Genomic DNA, 14176 nt, shown 5'->3' with positions numbered 1-14176 from the left:
GAGTCACTTTAGGATAATCATATAACCTACCAGGTCAAGGGGTGTGCCCTATTTCACGTTCAGCTAGGGTCGTAGATTGATATTTTGGATTGGGATATGCACAGGACATGCCCATTTGCTACTTTGTTAGGCTCGGGTTCAACCTTGCCCTTGACCGAGGCTGAGCACATTAATTTGGACTTTGACGTGAACTAATCGTCTCCCCTAAGCTCATGAATGCTATCTTTGGCCGAAACCTTGTTATTTTCTCAACCTTGTTGTTTATATCTTTATTTTATGTTTATTATATCTTTTAGTCCAAAAGACCCATAATAGTCTACTAAGGCGTCGAAGCTCAACAAAAAGAAGAGAAATGTTGTTGCGAAGCTAAAACAAAGCATGTACTTGTATCACAAGTTCGATCAGTGGGATTCATCATCATGACGCTCTAGGAAAAGAGGTATGATGGGTCCATGGGTAACACTATCAACATGTGGGTGAGGTCGAACAAATTAGAGGCAATAATCGATCGAGCGATGTTGGTTTTGGGCTCAAGTTGATGCTTACAATCGACATATCAGCATGTTTTCGGTCAGTGCATGTCGGTTCTGATGAAAGTAGAAATACCAACTGATTGCTCGATTGTTTGGCCAATTATGTCCATTTCGTCTCTAGCAAGTTGGAGAGAGAAGACAAATAAAATTAAAAAAGAAAAAAAAATGAAGGGATCACGATAGGGAAGGGAAACAACTCTATAAAAAAGGGTAATTATTATTTTTATATATATAAAAAAAAAAGAATATAATTACTTTTATTTAAAAAAAAAAAAGAAAAGAAGAAAAAAAAGCTAATGATTACCTACTTTGGAAACCAACCGCTAGTTTCGTCTACATTAAATACTAAAGATCATATTTTACATTTTTTTAAATTTATATATATATATATATATAATTGATCGGTTCGGTCGGTTTGATCCATTTTGGCTCGCCGACCGACCTTTCGATTTTGTCAATACATAAATCAACTTCGACTAAAATTAACACACCGACTGATTGACTTTGATTTGGTCGGTTTTTGAGGTCCTATTGCTTGCCTTACAAATATAGGTCACCAACTGATTGACTTTGGTTTGGTGTTGATTGTTTTGATTTTTCGGGTCCTATTGCTTGCCCTAGTCACCAACCGACTGACTTTGGTTTTGTTGGCTTTAGTTGGTTGTTTCGGTTTTTCGAATCCTATTGCTCGCCCTTACAAATATAGGTCACCAAAGCTAGGCATTTGTGCATTGTCTGAGGTTACCGAAGAACGAGATGCCCATGGGAGGTTGAAGGTTGAGAGGAGGAAGAGGACGAAGATGTCTAGGGTTTCTTTTCTTTCCATTTTCCTGCGTTTTTTTTTTTAAGAAATATTTTTTCCCCCTTTTCCTTCTTTTATGACCACATAAATTGAGCAAATTTCTATTCCACAAAATTTTCTCTATTTTTCCAACACTAGACTCCAAGTAAATCTCAAATTCAACAACCATAAAAGATGTGAAACCTATCTTTAGAGACATTGGAGATAAATTTGGGGTCTTAAAACTTTTCTCAATAATCCAAAGATAATATTAAATTCTCAAAATTATGAATTAGAGACCTAATTAAAAATACTCAATCCAAAAATTCTAAAATTTAAACTCCATTTGGTAACCATTTTATTTTTTGGTTTTGGTTTTTAAAAGTAGTCTATAAACACTACATCTCACCTCCAAATTTCTTCTTTTATTGTCTACTTTTTACCAATAATTTAAAAAATTAAGCCAAAATTTGAAAACTAGAAAAAGTAACTATTAAAAACTTGTCTTTGTTTTTAAAATTTGGCTAGGAGTTCAACAATTGTACTTGACAAAAATATAAATCATGGTAAAAAATGAGGAGGAAATAAACTTAATTTTCAAAAACCAAAAACAAAAAACGAAATGGTTATCAAATCGAACCTTAGTTATGTTAATTTAATCTTCAAAAGGTTTGAAAAATAAATTAATCCCAAAAATTCGGAAAAAGAAAAAGAAGATAATTTGGATTTCAAACAAATGGGATGATGTGAATTCAAACCTGAGGACCTAAATTTTTAGTAAAGATTACATTGTGAAGATTTGAATATACGATTAATAGTTATATTGTTGGACGATAACATGAGTGCAAACTTGAAGAAGGCTAAAAAATTTAGCAATGATCTTGATTTTCATATTTAGCTTTGTCAAAATATGATTTCGCTATATCTATAACGACATTTGGGGTTAATCAAATTTTGGATCACATGGATGAATATGTATTTACCATTTTTGAGCCACGATTTCTCCAAATAATATAGAGTCGGAAGGTACTTAGGACTCTTTGTCTCCTTGTTGGCTTTCTCCTCTAATCGGTAGGGAGTAGGGTTGACAAAGATCCCCATGGATATCACCCTGATCAGAGAATCCTCGATTTGATCCAGGATGGGGTCAAACTAGGGCACAAACTGGGTCCTCGATCGGGGACAGGAAAGGTATCTCTACCTCGTCTCCATCCCCGATCCCACCCGTATATATTTTTATCAATACTTTATATATATATATATATAACAGTAGCTAAAGTTACTGTTTTTTGTTATTTATTTTTATTTTTTTAATTTCATTTCATAACTTGATTAACTTTTAACTTTATATTAAATTTGTAATAAAAATCTATTTTTTATTATTAATTTAAATAAAAATAATAACATAAATTTGCTATCTAAAATATTTAGAATTTTAATATAAAAATAATAAAAAAAGATTAAACATAAAAATATAAACGAAGAATTTTTTGCTGTAGGGACCCGATCCTCGAATGGAGATTCCTTAATCCCGACCCTGACTCCTCAAAACAGGAAATGGACAGAGATGAGGATTATAAATCCCTACGAAAATGAGGATAGGGATTGCATTTCCATCCCGTTGCCAGTCCTAATAGAGAGAACTAGATTGTAGCCATATGAGCACTAATATTTATTAATGATGTTAACAATGGCGTGAGGGTCAAATTGGAAAAACAAAGAGCAAATCAATATTAATATTTATTAATGATGTTAACAATGGCGTGAGGGTCAAATTGGAAAAACAAAGAGCAAATCAATATATCTTAAATTCATGTTGGTCATTTTACGGTAAATTTGCCTTTAGCCATTTTTCAAATCAACGGTTTTGACTAAATTTCTTTTTTAAAATACAATATTGAACTTATTAATCCAGAGTTATGGCCATTTATTCCATTAAAAATGGTTCGATAACGACAATCAACGTGATAGGGCCGGCCAAGAATGGGATTGGTATTTGGGCTCATTGATATCAATGGGCCCAAATAACAAATGGGGCCGGGCTGAACCCGCTGACCAAACGAAGCAGGATAGGGGTCCGACGGAAACCCTCATAATACGGCCATTCCCACAAAGCTGAAGAAGAAGAAGAAGAAGAAGACGACGACGACGACGACGACGGGGAGGATATCATACAACTTTATCCCTTGATAGCGTCTGACAGTTCCTCCCTAGATATGGCTGAGAACAAAGGGGTTTTGCCTCCACCGCACGATTTGAATGCCAAGTGGGACGCTTGTCTTGATTTGACGCTGCGTCGATTCGTTTACTCTTCCTTGGCTGGTGCATTTGGTGGTCTCCTTTTCTTCAGTAATAATAATTCCTCACCTTTTTTCTCTTTTCTTATTTCCACCTTATTATATTTTCCTAATCTTCATATGGCGGATGGGAAGCATTGGAGTTTTAAGCGAACAAAATAATTCTTTTTGAAGCATTTCGTTCTCTCGCTATTTTTTCCTAAAAATTGGATTTGCATTTTATTACATTGGATCAACCATATGTTCAGATTTTTTCGTCTGTCAATTTGGAATGTCTGTTTATCTGCAAATGGAAGAGATGTAACGATTTTATTCTGCGACGAGACTCTAGACTTAGAAAATCGAGGTTCGCATAGAGCATGTTTTTATGTACTAGTGTATCCGTTTCTTAAGTATCGGGAACATATAACATGGATGCTTGCACAAATACTGGAATGTCCTTTCAGTTTATAACAGATAACATGGATAGCAGTAATATTGGATGCCAAATTGAGCGTAAGGTAATTGACATGACCTTATTTCTTGGTGAAGGTTCGATTCCATCTCTTCCATTGTTGTAGTTGTACTAAAAAAAAATATCAAGATTGGGGTCGTTGCATCCTCGAATATCAGAATTTTCTAGAATTTTGTTAAGCAAACTTGTGAGTTTGAACCCAGAAACCCACTTGTGGACATCCTGGATTTTTGCAAAATAGATGGCCTCTTTGGTTGTTTATTTTGAAGCACCTGCACTCAATAATATACCGATGTTTTATCATTTCTGAAACTTAAGTTTTATGGTTTAATGAGCACCATATCGTGATTAACTAGGGAGTCCGGTGACTCGTTGGGCTTCTATAGCTTTTGGTGCTGGATTGGGCATTGGATCAGCATACACAGATTGTAATTCCTTATTTGAAGGTTCCACCGCAAAATTCGCATCTCCCAAAATCACAGAGGCTCAGCCTTCACAGGTGAAATCACGTTTTCTTTTACAGTAAAATCATCTCCTTGAATTTTTCTGTTTAATATGATATTATTTGATCATCTTTAGATTCTGATTTAATTTTTCTGGAGAGATTGATTCTTATGTGTTTATATTGATTTCTTTATATATATATATATATGGACTATGTTATGGTCAAGAATTAATTTATTTTGTTGTAAGGGCTAGAAGTATTAAGCGTGTGCGATTGTAAATTATCAGAATCCAGACATTAGATCATACTTATTAGGAGTTGTGTGATCTAGAAATTACTTGTTAGGACTTAGTAATTTTGCAAAGAGAGCCTATGGGACTTTTTCAACAAAATCTTTAATCTACGTCATTACCTAGTTACTAAGATTATAAATTTGCAACCCATATATCTGTTTTAGTCAATGAAAAATTGAAGGTTCAAAATTTCCAAAGATGCCAACTTTTTGGTTAACCTTTTTTGTTTGGTAGGGTGTTTGTGTTGTATATATGTCTGACACACACACTTCAAACATGCGTTTGACAAGCAAAAAAGAAGTATCGTACTTTTTTGTTGTTTTTTTATTTCAATTTCGAACCCTTAGGACATGTTTGGAATTGGATCATAGGGGACACTCTCAAACACATCAACCTGAAAACATGGATAGGTGGCGCACCTTTTTTTTTTTCCTGTTTGTTTCAGAGCTGTTTTGCCAGGGTGTACTAAACTTTGAGAAAGGGAAAAATGTCTAACCTTATTCCTTACTACATTTCCAGGAAGCATGTACAATTTGTTTTTGACAAAGTGTATATGTTGGATATTCCACCTTTTTTTTAAAAAAAATAATAATAAATTGGACATGTGGCAGACACACCATATTAACATTTAAATGGTACATAAAAAAAAAATCCAAACCTTCCAAGCGGTCAACAATAGATTGTGTTGGTCATAAGAGGTTGGCAACAAAACAATGGTGTTGGTTGAAGCGGTTACGAAGTTGATTGGAGGTAGTAGTATTGGGTTAAAGTGGGCTCATATGACTCATTGGGGTTTTCTACTATTTAAATTCTAATCTAAATTCAATGGCCATTTAAATCTCCATTCATGTTTTTTTTTTTAATTTGTAATAGCTAGTAAAAAAAAAAAAAACTAAAGTACTTTGAGTTTGGTCTTTTAATATTGTTTTAAAATTTTAAAGAAAATAACTGGTCCCTAATCTGTTTGTGTCCTACTCCTACTCCTACATTTTTTGTAATTTGTATGTCATTGTGTTCATGTCGTGTCGTGTCTATGTTCGTGCTTCTTTGCTATATGCCATTGCCCAACCCATTACATGTGATCAATCATAAAATATAACCCAACACTAAATTCACATTTGAAAGTCTAAAAGGGGGAAGGGAGGGTCCATGATACCAATTTTATAAGCACTTTTAAACATTTGATGTTAAATTTATGTATCTTATCTATTTTGGAGTATCAAATCTGCTACTATGGCTAGAGATGGTGTGTTGCTGGTAATTTTAAAATGGATCATTCCCCAAGAGAGAGGTTCTGGTGGGAGGGTGACGAAGTCGATGTCTCTTTAATGACTTTATTGAGGGTGGCAACCTTTTTGGTCTTTCTCTTTCGAATGGTAAGTTTACTTGGGTTAATAGTAGTTGGGAAGGTTCTCATTTTATGAGGAAACCAAGAGTGCTAAAAGCAACTTGAAGGTCTTGGAATAGAGAGGTTTCTGGAGATGTCTAAATCAAAAAGCAAGAAATCCTTAATAGAATTGAGGAGATTGATTTGAAGGAGTTGGAGGGTCTTTTGGATCCTGCTTTGAAAGGCAGAGGGATTCTCTTAGAGGGGGAGTATGCTGATTTGATAAGGGAGAATATTAATTGGAGCCAAAAGATGAAAGCGGAGTGGTTTGAGGATGGGGATTGTAATTGTGCTTTTTTCTATAGGGTGGCTAGTAGAAGGAGAAATAAGAAATCCTTTGGTTAAGGGCCATGGGAGAGAACAAGTAGTGACAAGGAGGTGGAAGAGGAGGTTCTGTTGGTTTTATCTAACCTTTATAGCCCCATTGTGATGCCAAAACTGTTTATTCAAGGTATTGATTGGTGCCTTATTTTGCCTAGGGAGGGAGAAGAGTCGGTGGTGCCATTTTCTTTGGAAGAAATTAGGAAAGCAATTTTGGGGAGTTATAGGAGTAAATCTCTAAGTCTAGATGGTTTCTCCATGTCTTTTTTCCAAGGTAACTAGAATCTTCTAAAGGGGGATTTGGAAATTGTTTTTGAAGAATTCTCTTTGAAAGAGGCATTATGAATTGTTCCTTCTTGGAAACCTTTGTGTGCCTTATTCCTAAGAAGGAGCACACAGATAGGGTTAAGTGGTCTCTCTTCTTTCCTTGATTGAGGTTTTTAACTTTAGGATTGGGAGAAGGGATGCTTGTGTTTGGTGTCCTAACCCTTTGGAGTGCTTTTCTTACAATTCATTCTTTAGGATTCTTTTGCATCTCTCTCCTATTGTTGAGTCAGTCTTTGATGTTATATGGAAAATTAGATTCCAAAGAAAGTTAAGTTATTTTCTTGACAGGTTTTGCTTGGTCATCTGAATACGATGGATAGGCTTATGATAAAGATGTTGTTGGGTCCTTTTTGTTGTATCATTTATCGGGAGGCGGGGGAAGCTCTTATAGCTAATGATGGATAGGCTTATTGCTGGGTGTTAGATTCTTGGCCAAGCTCTTATAGCTAATGAAGCTACTGAGGATTATAGACATTTGAAGAGAGAGTAATTTTGAAAATAGACTATGAGAAAGCCTGTGAACATGTTGATTGGAAATTCTTGTATAAGGTGTCGGAGAAGAAAAGGGTTTGATTACCAATGGAGGCTGTGGATGTGGAGTTGTATAAGAAATGTGAGTTAGTCCTATCCTATTCATGGTTGTCTGAAGGGGAAAACCAAGGCCACTAGAGGTCTAAGATAGGATGACCCTCTATCCCCTTTTCTCTTATTGCTAGTTTTTGATATTCTGAGTAGGATCATGTCTAAAGGTGTTCAAGGTTACATTATTGAATCTTTAGAGGTTGACAGGAAGAAAGTTGCCTCATCCCATAACCAATTTGTTGATTACATGATCTTCTGATTTGGCAAGGTGGATTCGTTTTTGTTGTTGAATCACGTTTTTGCCTATTTTGAGGCTATGTCAAGGCTAAGGATTAACGAGGGCAAATGTTGAATAATGGAGATTAATTGTGAAGCAAAGACGTTGGGTAAGTGCTATGGGTTGGTGGGTTATGATGTAGGTTTCTTCCCTTTTATGTAGTTAGGTCTCCCTCTAGGTGGCAACTTGAAGACTAGTTCTTTTTGGAATCGGTGGTTGATAAGGTTAGAAAGTTTGGCATCATGGAAGAAATGATTGACGCTTATTCATTATGTGCTGAGTGGTCTCCTCATTTACTATTTCTCTTTGTTCAGACCCTTGCTTGGTTTGTAAGGATTTAGAGAAGCTCATGCATAACTTCCTTTGGTAGGGTGGAAGAAAGCAAGAGGCACATTTGGTGAGATGGGAGGTTGTTGAGAAGCATGTGAGTTTGGGGGTTTAGCAATTGGGAATTTAAGGACTTGCAATGAAACCATGTTGGCTAAATGGTCGTGGCGTTTTCTCCTTGAGCCTAAGACCTTTGGCATAGGGTCATTGTTATCAAGTATGGGCTTCACCCTTTTGATTGGCTATCAGATAGTGTGAGAGATACTTTTCAAAATCCGTGGAAAGATATTTATCTTTGAGCTCCCTTTCTCTCACTTGGTTCATTGTGTGGTGGGGGATAAACCCCTCTACTGCGTGTTTCTTTGTCTCTATCATGGGTCATCCTTTAAAAACCACTTGGTGGTTGATTTTTGGTCTGGTTCGAGAGTATTTCCCCCTAGCTTATGGCATATATTGACTTATAAAGAAGTGGTGGATGTTTGAGCTCTCCTATATTTGATAGGGGAGGTTGACTTTAGGTTGGGAAGAAATGATTCACATTTGGAGTAGTAACCCTTTGGGTGGGTTTTCTTGTGATTCCTTCTTTCGTCGTTTATTGGGCTCTTCTCTTGTCAGTGAATCTTTTTTTCTCCTCTATGAAAGAATAAAGATTCCATAGAAGGTTAAGTTCTTTGCTTGGCTGGTGTTACACGATTAAGCTAATACTTTGAATTAGCTTGCTAGGAAATCTCCCTTGTTAGTTGGCCCATGTTGTTGTATTCTTTGTCAAAAGGTAAAGGAAGACTTGAATCATATTCTTTGGAGGTAGGTGCAAGTATGTGAGATTGGTTTGGAGTAGTTTCTTCCAGGCATTTGGTTTTAGGCTTGCCTGTCATATAAGAAGCACAAACACTCCTAAAATGGCCAGGCCGGTGTCGGATACCATGCTAATTGGCATGTTTATTGTTTTATTATTAAATTTGTAATGTCTGTCACGGCAGGACACACCCTCGACACGGTCAGACACGGCAGGCAACACCTCAGGACATGACAAGTTTCAATCTAAAAAAACAATTGAAACGTTGCATTTTTTATCTTGCTGAGCAATGACGAAGGGGGGTATCAGCATCGAGAACTTTGACAGTGGTGGTGAAAGTTGATAAGAATCGAGGAGGAAGGGAGAAAAAGCAGAATCGGAGAGGAGAGATGAGGGGGTTGTGTGTGGGTGTCAAAAAGAGAACAGTGGGGGAAAAAGGAAACATCATTAAGGTTGGGGTTTTTACACTTAAATGGGCTTTTGGGCTTTTTTACATTCTTTCCACGTTGGGTCTCTTTTAAATGGGTTTTTGACTTTTCTCTTTTAAATGTCCTTTCCTTCTTTATTATTATTATTTTTTGAATTTCTTCTTTATTATTTATTTTTTTAAATAACATTATTTTTAATAATTAATAAAAAAAATGGAAGTATTTTAGGTTTGATCTTTTAATATATATATATATATTAAAAAAAAATAAAAACTATTGTCCTGAATGAGTTGTGTCCTACCTTTTCTAAAATTGGTGTGTCATCATGTCGTATCCTTTGTCCCGTGTCCGTGTCCGTGTCCGTGCTTCTTAGTCATAAGGTTTCTAATAGTACGATTGGAGAGTTCCTCCTTGATTTTCCTTTTTGTGGCAAGTACCTGCTCTTGTAGCTTTTTCGGGGGTGTGCAATTCGTGGATCCTTGGGGTGGAAGGAATGGTAAAATTCTTGGAGGTTTGGAGAGGGCCCCTTTGGATGTTTGGTCTAGATTTTATGTTTCTTTTTTAGCTTTGGTTTCAAAGAGCTTTTGTAATTATTCTATGGGTTCTATTCTGCACTATTGTAGCAATTTCCTTGAATTGGCTTTCCTTTTGAGGTTTTTTTTCCCTCTCAATGAAAGTTATTTCATTATAAAAAAAAGGTTAAAATAAAGTATCTCCAACTTGTCTGTGCCCTACATTTCTAGAAATTGTCTTGTTGCCATGTCTGTGCTTCTTTGGTTTTAGGTGTCTTGGTGGTCTTATATTGTCGGCTTGTCCCCCCCCCAAAAAAAATACATCCCATGTTTATTCCTATCCTTGTTTATGCAGCCTTGGCACCTCTTTTATTTGTAGATCATCCAGAAGTTTTGTATTAGCTATTCAGTGGATTAACTTTCTTGATGCCTTTACAACAGAATAACAACTTTTTTAGCAATACTGAATCCTCGCACTATATGGTGATAGGTGTCCAAATAGTCTTGTCAACAGCGTTAGTAGTAGTACAATATTGAGAATATTATTTGGAGTTTGTTTGAGTTGAGGGTTATAAATAGGAGTTCGGGTTTTGGAAGGGAACTGTAGTTCTGGGAATAGTGTTGTGCGAGAGAGATTGCCCTCCCTTAAAAGGTTATATTAACCGATCTGTTTTTCTTTTTAATATGTTATAAGTATAATTTGTCTCGTTTCTTATTTTTGACAAGAGGAAAAAGATGGGATTGAGACTTGCGACCTATAAAGCATGGGTAAGCAAAATATATATGTTTCTAGACTTGGGACCTTAAATTGTGTTCAATTTGTATATATATATATATATATGTTTTTCTTAGTTTTGGATGCCGGGATAATTTCTAGACGTGAAGAAACTTGTTGAAGGAAAAGAACCAAACCCAGCCCTCTTAATTAGAACCGTAAAGAACCACCAACTATGAAAGAAAAGTTAAAACATGAAGTTGCTTGTGGTCGTTGTCCACCTGATCACCACAGTTTCTAATCTTTGTTTCACAGGAATAACTGATCTTTTAACTGATACTTTTTTTCTGTTTATTGTAACACGTATTTTGGTTTCTTGCTATGTGGAAATCGATTTCCATAGTCTTTCCACGCATTTTTTCCCTCATATCTTTGTGATGAAAGGAGAAACCATTTGCTGTTTTCTGAAATTTCTAAAGCAGATAATAGTTTGTCAACATTTTATGTATTGATATCTGGTTGACATTTGGTTTTGTCCAGGAGGGGCAAGATTAGTCACAAATGCTGTGAGAAGCAAGCTGTCTTGAGATTGAATGGATGTGAAACCGTAATTTTACTTGAGAGTGTTAAGCTTACGTTTCCCATGCTTGGTTTCCATTGTGTAATACAAACGTTTTTGCATGTAGACATTAAATTTCATCTCCATGCACGCTGCATATTTTTGTGGGCGTCTGTAACTTTTTCCTGTTGCTAATAGAGTTACGTGAGCTGGAGAGGAAATAAGAAATTAATAAGTACTTTTCTTGCAACCCTCACTTTGTTTATTTAATTCATGCTATGACAACCATCTTTTGTATCATACACTTCGCAGTTTGATGGCTTCAAGTAGTGGGGAAACGTGAAACATTATTTTGGACACTGGTTGATTTAACTTAAGTTTTGTTTTTGTTTTTATCATTTCAATTATTACTCATCTGATATGGATCATTGAAAAGCAATTTTTAGCCTGAAAAATACGTACTCATAGGGATCCCAACTGATAGTATGTGTTTATCAATGACTGCATCATATTGCTGAGTTGTGTATAAGTGGGCATGCCCCAGTCTTGGGCATTTTGGAATCCTAGTAGCAGTGGTATCAGAATCAGGTTGACTTCGTTCATTACCAAATTAGCTATGGTAGTTAGCTAAATATTAGTTGCAACCAATCCGTGATGCAGCCAATTTCTTATCATTAGAAAAGCCTGCTCAGCATCTTCATCTTCTTCTGGAGATCTAGGGTTGTGAACAAAGTCATGGCCTCTTCCCCCAAATATCACTAACTTGGAACCTTCTCCCATCCTTTTCTCCAAATCCTTCATGACACTCACTGGACAAAGTGGATCATTGTCCCCTGAGATGAGTAACACAGGAACCTTGACTTTGGTAGCAAGAGATGGATCTACTTCAGTACCATAGAGGGAGGCTCCAATACAGAAACAGGCACCCTCATCTCGTGCTAGAACTTCTATAACTTGGCCTCCCCCATACCCAAATCCCATGATCCCAAGCTTCCTCGAGAGGCCTGCTGCTGAAAACTCGTCGACCAACCATTTTGTTACTGTTCCTATGTCTTCTGCAATCCTCTGCATGTCTCGTTTTGTAGACTGTTTCTTCCATGAATCTCCGTGAATTAAATCTGGAAGTAAGACACTGCAGTTCAACTTCAGCAAACAATCGTGGCATGATTGAGAGAAAAAAGAAGATATTTGGCATCAAAAGGTTCCAGGATACATAACTTTTAAACCCTGTTTGAAAGTGTTTGAAAGTGTATTTTTAGTTTCAATCTTGCATTTAAAAAAAAAAAAGTATTAATATTTTGTTTGTACTTGAAATTCGTTAACACAATTGACATCTTAATTGAGTTGAGGAAATGAAAAGCGATGAAGGTTGAATTATAATTTGTCGTTTGAATTGTTTTGATTTTTAAACTTTCAAATTGTAAATTTATTTTTAAACTTTGATATATTATTTCAAAATTTACATATATTTACTAAATGCAAAATTGGAAGTTTAGGGTACCGTTTTAATACAAAATTGAAATTTATTTTAAATTGAATTTTTTTTTTTTTTTTTTTTTGAAATTGAAAGTGAATGGTAGGGCAGCATACTTGAAGCCATTGCAAGCAAGACGATAAGCAAAGTCTCTAATGGAAGAATGTTGAAAGGCAAAGAGATCGGACAAGAGGAGAATGGCAGTTCCATTATTGTTCTTGACTGCCTTAAAGAGATATGCAGGGATTGAATGATGAGGTTGTTCCCCAATTGAAAGCTCCATTCCATTAACGAGTTCACAAGCAGCATCATCATCATCATCATCCTCCACTCCCTCTACGCTATAACACACTTTACCTCCCTTTTTCTCTCTCTTGCCCTTCCATTTCCAATCACTCCTATTACCGCATTTCCTCTGAAAATAATCTCAACCCTTTAATTACTCTCAACAAAATGAGGATTCAATTTATATATATGGTTTTTGAGAATGGTAAACATGTTAGGGAAAAGAAACATACAAAAGGGAGAGGAGAAGTAAATCGGAAGTAAGGTAGTTGAAATGGCGTCCCGATGCGGCGGCGGCAGCTACTGCTCCCCGTTGGTGGAAGGGAAATCAACTGCGCTCCGGCGGAGGCTAATCCCATTCTCTCTCTCTCTCCAATAAAATATTTGCAGTGGCAGCCAGTGAATGACGTCCAAAACAAATATCCTAAAAATATCCTGGGAGTTGGGGACACAAAACCCACAAACACAACCTCTTAGTTTCCATGTAAATCACCAATTTCTTATCTTCGTTTTTTTTTTTTTTTTTTTTTTGTCCTTCCTAAAAATATCTGGATGGACTATTTTGATACTAGAAAAATGACTCATCAATAAATTTGAAGGAAAAAAGAAAAAATCCTCAACATACAAGTAATTTCGTACCGGTGTGGTGTCAAGGAGCACTACACATTTAAACTAATCTTAAGTTTGTAAAATGTTTAAAAAGTAGAAAAGATTTTAAGTTTCATTTGATAACAATAATAATGGGTATTAAACGTCATCTACATAAAATAGGTTGATGTCAGTTTACAACTACCATCCATTAGGTATACAACATGATTACAAACTAACAAAATAATTAATAACATAATGGCATGAAATAAGATGATGGTTCTAAACTAACATCATAACTAACCGTCATCATATAGATGTGATGACATTAGATTTGATACTAATTATAAATTGCTGATTCGTTATAGTAAGTAATTGTCATATAGATATGATGACAGTTTTTTATGATGGTTCTAAACAACCAACTTAACCAATTAGGGTATCCATGATTTCTTTTGTTTGGAACCAAAATTTTACTTTTGTTCAATCTGATCAAATATTATACTTTTGTGTAATATGGAGAATAAAAAATATTAAAATAAAAGATAGATAAAGGGTATATTAGTAATTATCTCTGGTCTAATCCATTGACAATTAAATTTTAAAAAGAAGCATATATGGATTGAAATAAAACCTGGCTGAAATCTACGGAATTAAAAAATCAAAGTTTTTTTCCTTCTATAATCAAAATCAAGATCCTAAAATCATGCAAAATTCACCCCCAAATTTTCCATCAATCGATTCTTCTGCATTTTCACACCATTCCGCCAACAAATCATCGTATTCCACGAATTC

General features: G+C 35.5%; 2 protein-coding genes across 3 annotated transcripts; one reads left to right on the top strand and one right to left on the bottom strand.

Annotated features, from left to right (window-relative positions):
• The first annotated feature begins 3353 nt into the window (after positions 1 to 3353).
• LOC120080085 (MICOS complex subunit MIC10-like) lies at positions 3354 to 11393 on the top strand. Of its 2 annotated transcripts, XM_039034641.2 has the most exons (3): positions 3354 to 3663; positions 4422 to 4564; positions 11016 to 11393. In XM_039034641.2, the coding sequence occupies exons 1-3, from the start codon at positions 3531 to 3533 to the stop codon at positions 11028 to 11030; spliced, it is 291 nt and encodes a 96-aa protein (XP_038890569.1). In that variant the 5' UTR covers positions 3354 to 3530; the 3' UTR covers positions 11031 to 11393. The 2 variants fall into 2 exon arrangements, with proteins under 2 accessions (XP_038890569.1, XP_038890568.1); XM_039034640.2 differs by lacking the exon at positions 11016 to 11393 and having other exon boundaries at positions 3368 to 3663; positions 4422 to 4735.
• Positions 11274 to 13433, bottom strand: LOC120080084 (alpha/beta-Hydrolases superfamily protein). Its single transcript, XM_039034639.2, has 3 exons — positions 13027 to 13433; positions 12625 to 12923; positions 11274 to 12166 (listed from the first exon to the last, which is right to left on the bottom strand). Exons 1-3 carry the CDS (start codon positions 13150 to 13152, stop codon positions 11662 to 11664), a joined length of 930 nt encoding a protein of 309 aa, XP_038890567.1. The 5' UTR covers positions 13153 to 13433; the 3' UTR covers positions 11274 to 11661.
• Positions 13434 to 14176: the final 743 nt, after the last annotated feature.

The sequence above is a fragment of the Benincasa hispida genome, chromosome 6 (assembly GCF_027475165.1).
Source record: "Benincasa hispida cultivar pf3 chromosome 6, pf3_genome.v1.1, whole genome shotgun sequence".
NCBI lineage: Eukaryota > Viridiplantae > Streptophyta > Magnoliopsida > Cucurbitales > Cucurbitaceae > Benincasa > Benincasa hispida.
This window is presented reverse-complemented; position numbering and strand designations above follow the sequence as displayed.